At 38.6% G+C, this 13,722-nt stretch overlaps 1 protein-coding gene across 1 annotated transcript in view; it reads right to left on the bottom strand.

Moving 5' to 3' along the window:
• Positions 1–12,511, bottom strand: part of MYLK4 (myosin light chain kinase family member 4) — a 61,235-nt gene extending 48,724 nt beyond the window's left edge. The window contains exon 1 of the mRNA XM_041413299.1: positions 12,268–12,511. Coding sequence (XP_041269233.1) covers positions 12,268–12,423 — 156 coding nt within the window. The 5' untranslated portion in view covers positions 12,424–12,511. The remainder of the gene's footprint in view (positions 1–12,267) is intronic.
• Positions 12,512–13,722: the final 1,211 nt, after the last annotated feature.

Raw genomic sequence — 13,722 nt, forward strand, 5'->3', positions numbered from 1 at the left:
TTGGCTTGCTGCTCAATACTTGCATGTTTTCTTAAAGAATACACCCTGAATGCATGTAATGACAGGGGAACATCCCAAAGTAGCACAGCAGTGCTCCTGAAGGGAGCTGAAGAGGCACAATTTCTTGACAAGGTCCAATTTCAATCTCAAGGACCTGTCAGTGCCCTCTACTCCTCTTGAACATACTATCAGTATGCCCAGTGCTGTAAGACTTAGCCAAAACCGTAGTAGAATATGAAGTAAAAAAGAAAAATAGGAAGAAAAAAAAAACAACAAGATTTTTAAAAAATTAAAACATTTCATCTCTTTTGTATATTGTTTCAGGTTCAGATTTTTGAGATCAAGGGAAAATAACAGGGAACTAAAGTCAGTCAGTGCTTACTTGCTTGCATCTCCCTAAGAAAGTTGTGTAATACCTTTCTGATTCAGTTTCTCTGTTTTTTCAAACAGGGATAATAATACAGAAATGTCATTCAGAGGATTCATAACACATTGAGAGCTTTGAGATTGGAAGGAGGCATCCAGCCATGAAAATGCACAGAATGTTACTCTGAAAGCTCTCCACAGGAGCAACTTTAACTGTCATGGACATAATTAGAGCTGGAGTGGATAAGCATCACACCAGCAGAAAGGCAGAAAGCAGAAACAATAATTATGCCTCTTTTGAGTAATGATAGTTAAAGTAAGCAACCTCTTTTAACCTTTCCACTTCCTGAAGAAGTGCTCATATGATTGCCTACTACTGTGAACACAAAACAATAAGTAACAGAAGAAGAGATGTAATTCTTTGAAATTTCAAGACACGATTCTAACTTGAATATCAAGGACCAGTCAGCTATCTGCTCCTCTCAAACACATCATCACTGTGTTCATGTTGCTGTTTAGAAGCACTTTGTGCAAACCTGTTGAATCTTGTAACCTGGGTGTTTGGAGATGACAGAACTACCACTGGCAGCATGCTCCCTGCCTCTCACTACCTCCATTCACAGCAACCCTTAGGCTCTCAAAGTATGCAGAAACATTATAAGAATCATGGACTTAATCTATGTGTTAATACTAAATATGTGAAGGTTAAGTAGGGAGATCCTAGTAAGCTCTAAATCCACATAATTTCAGTGCACTAACACATGTTCTCCTGCTTGAACACACTAATCCAAATCAAGGAAAAAATTCACTGGGCAGGGGCACTGTGGGAGCATGCAAGAAACAATTTACATGAACCTTGAATACCCTACTCCACTGCAAGGTATGGTAGTTCACATGTCCCAGACAGAGACTTAGAGTTGTGCTTTAATATGAATAAACTATGCAGTTTGTTCCTTGGGGTTTCAGAACTCATTAGAAATTGCAGAGACAGAGTTAAATCTGGTAGCAAAGTAAAAGTTTCAGATATTTCGTTAGTTCTGCAGTCCCTCTCAGGGCATTGTAAGTTAGTCTGCCTAGGTTCAGGACAGACTATTTGAGTACAATTCTTTTAAAATTTAGTTTGGTTTTTTAATATACTTAGCAAAAGAATCTGAGGCAACAATGTACAAAGAAGAAAGACAGGTAGAATGAAAAATAAAATTAAAAAGAAAAATCAATCTATTCCCTCTTTCCTCTCTCCCCACCTCATCTCCCCAAACTAAGGGTAAATATAATTGTAATTTGAAACAGGAAACCCTGCAAATGTCTTTACATTGCAAAGAGCTTCAGTGGCTTGCATCCCAGCTTTCCTTCATCCAAGGTGGGATAGATACAAGTTTCTAAGGAAGGCATCAGAAATTCTGTTTAGAGTGATATGGTTCATTCCTTATCTGGAAGCACAAACCTTATTTCTGCCCTGCTTCATCTTGAGCTGGGAAGTAATGTTGGTGCATGCGAGCAGCTTTACCTTTTTTTCTTAAGCTAATACACAAAGCCACAGATCTGTAGATTTTAAGACAGGATGGGCAGCTTATAATGGTGTATTCTAATTAGTTTGCATTAATTCCTAAAGATTATCTTGTGATTCTCAAGAATCACTCAGAAAACAATTAATTGTCAAGATGCCTACTGCTGTTGAACCAAAAAAGGAAACACCATTGTCCTCAGGAAGCACTTCTGGAAAGTACTGGCACAAGTAGGTTCATGGAGAATATCCAAAACTATGGTTTGAAGATATGACACATTTTCATAGTGCTTGGTATTAAGTCCTTGGCATATGAGCCATCTGTAAATCCCATCTATTATTAGCAGGGATAAAGAAATATGACTGGAGCCATTTAAGGAACAGAAACAATTGAGGAGAGGTGGACTCGTTATAGTTAACATTCACAGCACTGAACACCACAATTAGAAAGTCTCATAAGCCCACAGGACTCATCACCATCTGCAGGTACTTCAGTTCCCACTTTGATGTAAATGACTCATAAGCCAGAAGAGCAGAGCCAGCTACAGCCATTGCACCACCACATTTCATGTCATAGGTCTGAACCTTTGTCACTACAACACCTGCTGTTCTGCTGACAACTAAGTCTTCTTACTTTTCAAGCTGCTGTGACACCATCAGCATCTCTTCAGCAGTCCATGGTCTCTCAGAAAGGCATGAAACCTGATGTCTGTGTTCCACTGCCCAGAGATTACCATTGAAACCTTACAGGGAGAGCAGCACATGCTGGCCACAGTAGAACTGACCATAATGATGTCTATCACCAATTCTTCACCTCAACTCCAGTCTGAGCCTTGCTTTTTTGCTGGCCTGGACAATGAGATGAATGGACTATTTTTATACATGTTTACTCCACAGCTATGAGAAATGTGCACTCCAATTCTAGGCATTTACAGGGTTCAGGAGGAGCAGCCTACAGGGAGATTCCCAGGAAGCTAGGAAGCACCTTGCCAGCATGACACCCAACCTCCCTCCCTACAGGATTTGAATATTCCCATGTACAAGCATAGCTGCCCTCTTGCAGCCCAGAGTAAGGAGTGCAGAAATGTGGTCAACACACCCTTTTCTTTTACAATGACAACAGGATCTTTCACTGTCAGTCAGTGGGGTTGTGGAAAAGGTACAGCAAACCTCTGCAGAGGAAATACAACAGCACCCGACTGATCTGTTTGGGAAGGATTTAGAAAAGATCCAGCTCAAGCACAGTTTGTTGTAGAATATTTTGTGTTCTTTCAGTGAGCTGCTCTGCTGTGTTGTTTAATTGTTCAGTTTGTTTTCCAAATTCTAGCCTATCCAAAGGAAGACAAGGAACTCCAACATCTCAAATACCATCTCAGAGGTCCTAAGAAAGTCCATGAGAATGAAAGACCCATAATAATCAGCAAAACTTAGTTCAGAAAATCAGTAAACAAGACTGTGCAAATTCTGAAATCTGACCTTCATGCCTGTTTGGGTTTTATTCTGTTTATCTAGTCATTCCCAGGAAAAAGCAACACCCAGTATAACCATATTGGCATCTCAGAATATGTCCACTCAAGTAATGCACATGTGGATTTACATTCACTGCAGCTGTCTTAGGCTTGCTGATTTCTGATCTCTTGCACGTCTAGCACAGAGCACATTTACTTGGTATATGAAGTGCAAAAGAACGGAAATCATCTGGGAAAGGCAAGTGATTCCATATTAACCCCCAAAAATTTCCTCCCCACCCCTGTAAAACTACAAATTACCTGACATCTTGATTGCTCTTTGTAGAATTCAGCTCCATTTTCATTCCTGAAGATAGCTGTCTATTTTCTACAGGGAAGGGTCAGTAATGCTGAGAAGTGGAAGTAAAGAATTCAGGTTATTCTGTGCTGCCCATAATACAGAAGCTAGTGTAGGCAAAGACAAATATTCCTCTATTAAAATTGCTATGAGGGACTCTAAAGTCCCTTGAAGAATATGGAAATATTTTCCCTTCACTCTCAATGGCACATTCCAGCATCATTAATTCCAAAAATCTACTCTTTCATATTATTTGTGGGGTCTAGGCTACCCAGATTGCTAAACCTTTGCAGAATCTATTCAGCACAGACCACTGAAAAACCACCTTACGCAAAATGGGAAAAGTCCTCAATGAAAAACATACATAAATATATGGAAAATACAGAAAGAAAGATGTAGAAGAAGTTTTAAAGAAATCATGTGCATTGAGAAGACTATGAAAGAATCATGAATTCTGAGGGAAAGAAGAACAGAACTGATCTCATGCCTTTATACCAGGAAACACCTAATCAAACAAAGCTTCATAGCTCATATACAGTATGGCTCCAGTAGGACTGTTGTCAATTACTGTCAACCCAAAAAGTAAAAATGATTCTGAAACAAGAAAGAGCAGAAAGAAGAAAAATCCAAGGTTAATTTTTTTTAATAGAAACACAGCACAAAACATGATAAATCAGAATATATTATGCTGTATAGAAGCTGCACCTCCTAAACCCTCTGAAGAACAATTTTCAGACAAAATTAGGCATTAGCTCTGTTTTTCCAGAAGAGGGTTTTCACCACTGGAGGTCACTGTGAACTGTAGTTGCTCTTTATCAGCCTCTCAAAAGAAAAGAAAAAAATATTGCAGGCAAGTTATCTAGAATGCAGGACCTGAGGTGAAAGAGAAATGAAATATCACTTGTAGAGTATTTGAAAAACACCCATAGCTAATTGGTGAAGACTTGTCTTTGCTGGAGACAAACTTAATCTTGTTTCAACTCATTCCAAGCAGAGCAACTGGCAGATTGCTGAGAGTTTAAACCTGTGCCTGCCTATACACAAGAACCTCATTTTGAATGTCAGCTTTCCTCTCCTACTGCTCTTGCAGACACCCCGTGAACACCGACAAGCTAACAACAGCTATGGGCACACAATAGGAAACCTATCACTGCAACTCATGAAAATCCCAGAGTTTTTTTTAGAAAACAAGGATCGATTACCTGCATTAGGATTAGGACCTGTTAAAAAAGACAAAGGTTTGGCAAGAGTTCCTAATAAAAGAAAAAAAAAAAAAGCCTCTCAGTTTGAAGGTTTACATCCTATGGAATCCATAAATCACAGCTCATCTGAATGTAATTTTCTTTTCTCATTTTATTGCATTCATTACTGGGAACAATCTTCCAAACATTTTCTAGCCCACCACATTCAATCAGATAGCAAAGCATACATACTATATTCATTGCTGATTTAAAAATGATGCTCAGACAGTGGAGGGATGTTTGTCTGAATTCCTGTCTCCCATACTGTAGGAGTCCTACTGATATGAATATCAGAATGAACAGCCAATGCTCACAAAACAGTGGTGGTGGGTCACTTTTGGGGGAAATAAGTATGAAAGCACTGGAAAAGAATAAAGATAAATGAGCTCAGCTAATTCCCAGTGTATTACAAAAAATTAGCAGCATCATAAAACAAAGAATTTACACTTCAAGTACACATCTGAAACTCCCACTTGACCACAATTTTGACAATGAATCAGTGACAGCTGGGCAAGTTTTATCTGAAATACACCATTTTATACACTGAAGTCAGGTTTTTTGATATGGAAGGGAAACCATGCCAGTGGAGATTTCTGTATTTTCTGGTCAGTGAAACACAGCAGACCAATTATTGGCCTGTGTCAACCAGAGTAATACCAAAGGAGTTTGGCCTTGTTTGACTCAAAATGAGAACTTCTGTAAAAGACAAGCAATATAAGTGTCTGAGAAATTGAAAATAAATTAAAAAAGGGACCAGCTTTTCTTCACTCCTGTGATTTATCTTTTACTTTTCTCTTTATTCTTATACACTTTAACCTATTTCAAGGAATCAGCAACTAAAGGCTTATCAACACAATCCATGGTACAGCAAAATCCTAACAAAGACCAAACCCTGCAGAATGAAGATTGAAAAAATCCTCTGATATGATCAGAGCACAGGCTAGCTACAAAAACAAGTTCACTAAACAATAATGGTACTGCTTTGTTGTGCTATTGTTCTTTCATTTACCTTTACATAGAATATGAGCTCCTTGAAAATGCAACTTTTCACTGGATGTATGCTCAGACAACTTCAATGTACAGGAATACATGATGCCCAACAACCCTGATTTAACAAAGCATTTCAGCACATGCTTAACTTCAAGTATGTGAAGAGACTCAATGCAAATAATGTGTAATCTGAGACCACCCACTTGGTGAAGCATCTCTGGCTATGTCCTTTAGCATGTCATTTTGGCTTACTGGAAGGTAGAAAATCCCATCTTTCCTCTGGAACAAACAGTGTTTGCTTATCTGCAATTATAATTGACAAACAGAGAGCAGGACGTTAAATGTCCGACATAGTTCAGAAAGCTATGCTTTAATTTCAGTTAGTTCTTTCTAATACTGGAGGAATCTTTTAAGCTACATGGAGTACCACAGAGACCAAACAAAGCATGCTTTTAAAAGTTGAGGGAAAAAAACCAAGGACAGATACTGAACAATGGATAAACAGATGCTCCAAAGCAATGATTTTTGCTGGGTTTTTTTTTTTTTTCAGAAAACATTTTTTTGGCATAAACTTCAGTGCTTCCTTTGACAAATTAATTCTCATTCCAAATTCATGCTGATAAAAGTTGTTTGTAACACTATAGAATCACATTTCTTTTTTCTTGACTTCCCTGGCATTGACGGGTCTGTATAAATTATTATGATTTCCAAGATAGAAGATAAAATGCCGTTTCTAAAGTCAAATGTTATTAAAAGGTAATGCCATGGGGTGGCTATTTTTACGAGTCTATTTTTTTCTTTGGTGTCTGCTGAACATCTCGGAAAATTCATAGCTCCAGACACTGCATACATTAAGAGCATGATTCCAGATGCAGGATGGTCCTGGGAACTATAGGAGGATTGGCAGACATGGAATATAGAGCTTAAATCATTATTACCAGCCCATATTCCTTCAATTATGCATTCCACTGATTTTGGAACTCAGAGACAGCTAAGAAACCAATACTCTACTGCAGTCATATGATGCTGAAATGGAGATGACTGAATAATTCCTGGGGGAAAAAAAGTATCTCCCACATACTTGGCAAATACTAGCTGATAACGTGAAAGCTTTCATACAATGTGTGTCAGAGAATACAGCTCCAGATATAAGAAACAAGTGTGATAAACAAGATATTTCTTTTATTGCCAGGAGGTCCCATTGCAGTAGCAGCATGACTTGGGCCCCAGTCTGGAAGTCAGAAAGTCTGACTTTCAGCCCTGCTTCTGTAACAGATCTCTTGGGTGACCTTGGATGCTTATTTCCATCCTTCTAAGCCCCTGCTTCTCCACTCAATTTCATAACAGCTTGTCTACTTAGACTGTCATGTCTCTGATGTGGCAACTGTCACTCAGAGTGTCCATAAATAATCTCTGATACATTTAAACTTTGTGTTGTCTGGAGATGTATGGAGAAATTCTCACCCTGAGCTGGCTTCTGAAATTTCTAACTATCCATGAAGTTACTGCTAACAAAGCAGGGGGACCTTGTAAAGCACAGTGTGAGCCAGGAACAGTGCATTGCACAAGCTTTCTTTACAAGTCCCATGCTGGCCCTCACACACTTTGAATCAATCTGTTGGCAGACAGTGGCAGCTAGAATTCCAAGCTGAAGATTTTCATGCCTATTCTCTGTAGTAACTGCCTGATGAAAAAAACATAGTGCAATTTTTATGCAGCATTAAGTGCACAAGATGTTCTCCTTAATTAAGAAAAGTGGTGCAAATACTGTGTTTAACAAGCTCAATAACGAACGATGGCAGGAAAGGCAGTAGTTGCATGTGGAATCAGTAAAAGGAAGAGAAAACACTTTCAAAAACCTGCCCAATTTAAGTTTTTGGATAAATTCATGCCTTTCCACGTTTCTCTATTTTAACAGACAGTGAATTATTCTACAACTAAAAATGAAGTGCACACACAAGGGACATTAAAGACACAGATCTTGGATGTAGTGCTGGAAAGATGCGTTTTAGGGGCTAGAATATTTTCTTTAAAAAAAGGACAGCTTAAAGGATTAGAAGTGACTAAACCAGAAAAAAAAAATTAATCATTTTAGTACATTTGTCCTATTCATTTGTCCTAATCTTCTGAATTTTGTTCATTCTTCCATTTTAGTAATGCCATATGAAGTTATGTTTAGACCCTCAAGCCCTTTAAAAGTTCTCACCATGGAGTTACATTTCTGTATTGTACATTTCTATTCTTATACAAGAGGTTTCTTATGAAACCATTATAAAACCCAGCTAAGATATGAGTAGGAAGAAATAGATAGTAGGTATAAATAGGAGAATGTAGAATTCCTCTATTATGATGTAAAACATGCAGGACCAAGAGGCTTTAGGCAATTGCTCCAGATTCAGAATTACCAAACATGGGTCTACTACAAGTTTCAGAAAGACAGCAGAACATGCTTGATTTGATAAAAGCAGTAATTCCTTTAGTGACCATGTCCTTTAAAATGTAATGATGATAATAAGGGCTAAGGCAGCATCAAAGGTCAAGAGAAAATCACCCCACACCTTGTTGTCTCCCTGCAAAATAGTCAAGTTTAAAGGCTGAGATTTTCTCTATCATCTTCAACTACAGTCCCTATTTAAGATATGAGGTAAACTAGACAGAGTCATATCTAGGTGGGATCATAACTGAAATTAAACCTATCTGCTCTATCACTGTTTAGTCCAGGCATAGTGTTAGGGAGATCTCACATACTAGTATGTCTGCTTAGTTAGCCTTGAAGACAGGAAACAATGGAAAAATACTCTTTTTTTATCGTCAATAACAAAATAATTTACGTGTATTATAACCACATCCTGTTCATTTTCTTCAGCATGAAGTCATATTATAAAGCCTCACTTTAATTTCTCTCAAGAATTCAATTTGTAAATGGCAAATAAGCACTTAAAAGTACCTGCACTACATTAGTACTTAAAAAAAAATCCTCCCTTACTTACTGTACAATGCATGTTTTCAATATAAGCAGTTCAGCAATTGCTTTAACTCAGGAGAGTTAGAAATAAAACATTTTCAGCAAACACAGAAGGACCAAACACCAGGAATTACATCAGGTTGTCCATATAAGTGGGAAAATAAATATACTAAACTCCTTAAAATGTTCCTTAAGTGTGAGGTTTCTGTTCGAGGTAACAGAAATGTGCCTCTCCCACGCAAGGGCCCTTGTTTGGAATTCTCATGCCACACTCAGTGCTGGAAAGTCACTTTTACTGCACCGTGACTTCTGCTAAATGTGCCCACAAGACATTGCACAAGGATGCCAGAAGAGAAAGGTCACAGAGACAGTCTGAATGTCTCTCCCCGGACCTCTGTGTATATTACAAATTGCTTGGGTAGGTAATCTGTAACAAGATACCTCTGAATGATTGTGGCCAAAAGAATTCTTTGCTAAGCTGTGCACCCAGGGTCAAAAAGAAGTTTTTAGGGGAAGATAGACAAGATGAAACATACACAGAAATAAATATATGTGCCTTCGCTGTACTGAAACTGATCTGATTTTCAGAAGTTTTAACAGTCATGTATTCCAAAGGTTACAATAAGACTTTAATCATGGTATTCATAGGATTTAAATAAAAATCAAGCAGAATTAACAGGGAGAGGGTGAAGTGAATTGTACGTAAATGAACACCAGAAAAATAAAGATATCTATAAGATGCCAGAGATTTTTGACATTTTAGATCCTGGACCAAATGGTGTGTAGGAGCTTTGCAAAGTAATCAGCACTCACGAAATGGCTGGGATCCAGCAGGCTGTGGGTTCAGAGGCATGCCTCCCCTCAGATCTCAGCATATAGCCACGTAAAGAGGACACTGGACACTAGACAGAGAGTCAGCAATTTCATTTCCACATTGCAGATGTCTCTGCACAGATGTCACTGACTGAGAGCATGACCTTAGCACAGTCTTCATCCATGTCTGTACCTGTTTCTCATTTCACTTCTCCCTTACCCAGCTGTTCAGACAATGAATTCTGTGGAGTGGATCTGACCTGTACTAAGCCTCACAGTCCCAGTTAGGGACTCTGCTTGCTCATAATAACACACTTTGGCAATTATTACCGAAGGCCCTTCACAACCTGCTGAACAAACACAGGGTCACCAACAGTCCCACTACCTCCCACTGGCAGTACTGTTCTGCTCTAGTATCACACACAGAAAAAAAAATTAATTTGCTGCTAGTTACTTGTTATAACTCCAAACCCTTTTTCTCAATTAGCACTTCTTTGGGGAAGGAGTGTCATGATCAAAGGGTAGAACTGCTCCCTTAAAGTCTCTTAGGAAGCCAAATTCATATTTTCACCAGAACCACAGAAACATGAGCAAGACCCATAAAGTTCTCTCAATCCAATTCCCATTTCTCCTCATTTTGGGAGTTCAAGGAAGAACCATTCTCAAATATGAATGCTGGTAACCAGCCTTTTTCATCACAGCAGCCCAAACCCCCACAGGTCTGAGGGCCATGGGACACATATCAGTGTGCACAGGGACAAGGGAGCTCGAGGAACTGCTTTCTTGCAGTTGACAACAATGCTTCTCTAGAAAGGAAGAGCGAAGGATAAGTCTGGAATGGACATGCCATGGGGTCCTGAGATGACAACACAACAATCTTGGTTTCAGGCAGCTGTTGCCTCATTTCCTCCCAAAGCTAAGGATTCCAATTACCCAGGAATCCCTGCACGAGCACAGCCCTACCGCCAGTTCCTGGAAAGGACACTTGCCCTGCCCTTGAAATACTTGTGAGTCCATGCACCTTTCTGTGTATGAGGATTTAGGAGACAGCCTGGGAAATTTGCACTTCGTGAAGGACCTTTTATCTCAAAAGAACAAATGTAACATATGCAGAGCAATTTTAAAAAAAAAGGGGGGGAAAGTCTGACAGATATTACCACTCTGAATTTCAAAAGTGGGTTAATAATGTGCAAGAAAACTGGCAAAGAGCTCTGACTTATGCCAAATTCATGAAAAAATACTTTAGTGCTAATAAGGACTAGAAAACACTCTCTGGTAGTCTTAATACAGGGTATTTTAAAACCTGTTTTCTTCACAGTATAATGCATACAATTCTCTTGCTACCAAATACCATGTATTATGTTGGCCTTAAGTCTTAAAAACTTAAAAATAGATTGACCATAGTAAAACAGTAGAAGTATAATACAAATGGAAAGAAATTAACAAGAATGACATTGGAATGAAATTAATTTCTTTTTAATTTCAAATTACAATTCACTCAAGAGAAAATGCAAAATTTTAATGAGCTAGGCATAAAGAAAAGAGTGGATCCTTTTCAAGCTCAGGTGCGAGTGCAGGAACAGTTTCAGACAAAATGCAAACTATGACCAACAGATTTGATTTTTTTATTTGCCAGGTGATTTCTTTGTGAATCTTATTAATCTTGTGTGCTGATATGTGTAGCAATATTTCAATTATTCTCCTTATCACTATCATGTGAGGTCCTTACACTATGTGTGAAAAATTCTGCTATAAATTCACACAATATGTCATGAGTCTTTTGGCTGATAACACTAGAAGAATATACAAGTGTAAGGTTGCAGACTTTTCAGACCTCAAACCTCTGTCATGAAAACACTTTTGAGATTCTGCAAGTGGCTCTCTTTAAAGAAAGAAAAATGTTATTTTTAGCAAACTAATTAAAATCCTGAGCATTTTGGCAATCTACATCCTTGGAAATACTTTAGAAAAAAGCATCTCTCTTTTTGCCTTTCTAAAGTCATCTATTCCTTTTGTTTAAGTAATGTTTCCTGTCAGGAATTCTAAAAACTCTCGAGCTACCACATGATGGGTAATCCCTGCATTACTTTCTGGGAACCACAGCAAACATGCATATTATCTTTGCAACGTGATGTAATAATAAGTGATGCTAATTCTTTGGGCAGATAATGCTACATTCACTTGGCAACAACAGGAAAATAAGGGGCTTACTAGGGATCTCTGAGTCCCGCAGCAAGAAGGGCTGGCAACCTTACTCCCACCATGGCCACGGCCAGTAACCTTGAGGCACTCCCTTGTACTGCACCCAGTAGAGGTCACTAGAGGATGTTTTAATGGCAAGACAAAGCCCTCCGAATGCAAAGGAAGAGATGCACCTTCCTGAAAAGCACATCATCTGCCTAGGATTTACTGCCGGCCAGATCTACATTCTGCCAGTATGAAAGAGAGAAATAAATGCCGCTCCAGGAAAAAACAGAGAGGTTTAACTGGTTACATCCAAACACAAGCAGCATTCATCCAGTTAAACAATACTGAGAGTGAGCAGTGAAATGTATCTAATTTATTAAAAGTATATCTACTACCTGTGCATTTCCAGGTGCAGGGATCCCTTTCTTTCTTCCACAGCTTAACACAGTCCACAAGGTGTGCCAGAGATATGAAGCCAAAAGGCAGAAATTACCTACAATCCAGGCAGCATTTCTTTGCAGGATTAGATCCATCCCTTTAATTTTAATCATCTGTTTAACTTGGTTCTCCTGCTCTAGCAGATGCAATTTGGTAGGCACCCTCAAAACCCTCCCCAGTTCTGTAAGTACCACCTAGCCAGACAAGGTTCGGACACGCCGCAGGATCCCATCTCACACTTCAACACATTCCCTGAACCTATAAGGAAAAGAAGTGATAGATCACTGACAAGCATGAAACAGGTGCAGGGATCTACACGGGATGTGTATTGCGCGCACTTGAAGGCAATTACTCTGACATTCCAGAACTTCTCCAATGAAAACAAACTCTTAGCACAATCCATTTGCAGTTAACATTTCAGGCAATTGAGAACCAGTTTTTTTCCATTTTAATAGGCCAGAAATGGAAAAAAAAATTCAAGGCAATATCCTCACATATCAGGGTACATGTGCATAGAAAGGTCAGTTTGAAATGCCACAGTTTTACTGTCTTCAGTGCCTTCTGTTCCTGCGCTTGCAGTGTATCTCCATTGCTCCCTATCCAAACCAATACAGTGCAGAAAGGGAGTCCTAGCTGTCTGCCCTTTCATATCCAGCATTTGCCCACCTGCAGACCATCAATTCCTTGATCCGAAGTATGAAAAGTGCCAAATTATTTCAACGACGTGGATGTGAAACACTCAATATTATCACAAAAAATATCTTCTTTCCCCTAAAATTCCCAGAAGCAGATATACTACTTTAGTTGAATTTTCCCAAGCAATTCAAAGTGATGAAAATTCTGCATGGAAAATATTTGCTTGAGCAGACTAAACCCAGGAAATTTCTAAACAACCAAAAACAAGGTATTAAAACTGGAAATGGTAAGTAGCTTTAAAAAAAAAAAAAAAAGTACTACCAGCCCCATTGTAAGCCCAGAGAGATTTATTTCTAGAGATTAAAAAATTAAAATCTGCCAAACAAAGCATGTTGTGGTTTATTGTCTAATAAATAAGGATATAAGGATACAAGTAAGGATTGTGGAGAACCATTGCATAAGGTCTCAGGTCTGTACTTATGGAAGGAATCCTTATGCATAAGGATTATACTTATTCCATGCAACTGCTATCCATAATTACAGTGCACTAAGAGACATTGAAGAAGTAAGAAGAAACGGTGTCATTTCTTCTCTGCTCGGGTATTTACCTATCAGAGGTGAATAACAAAAAATATGAACACCATAAATCTCAAGTGCTAAAAATTCACAAATCAACTCACAAATATAATTACATCATTTGGAAAAAAAGGTCATGAGATTAAAAAAAGTAAATGACTGTTGCCCTTTCCTTGGTCAGCTTCTGACTTCCGTGACTC

This window comes from Onychostruthus taczanowskii, unplaced genomic scaffold (assembly GCF_017590055.1).
Source record: "Onychostruthus taczanowskii isolate IOZ18803 unplaced genomic scaffold, ASM1759005v1 scaffold40, whole genome shotgun sequence".
Lineage (NCBI taxonomy): Eukaryota > Metazoa > Chordata > Aves > Passeriformes > Passeridae > Onychostruthus > Onychostruthus taczanowskii.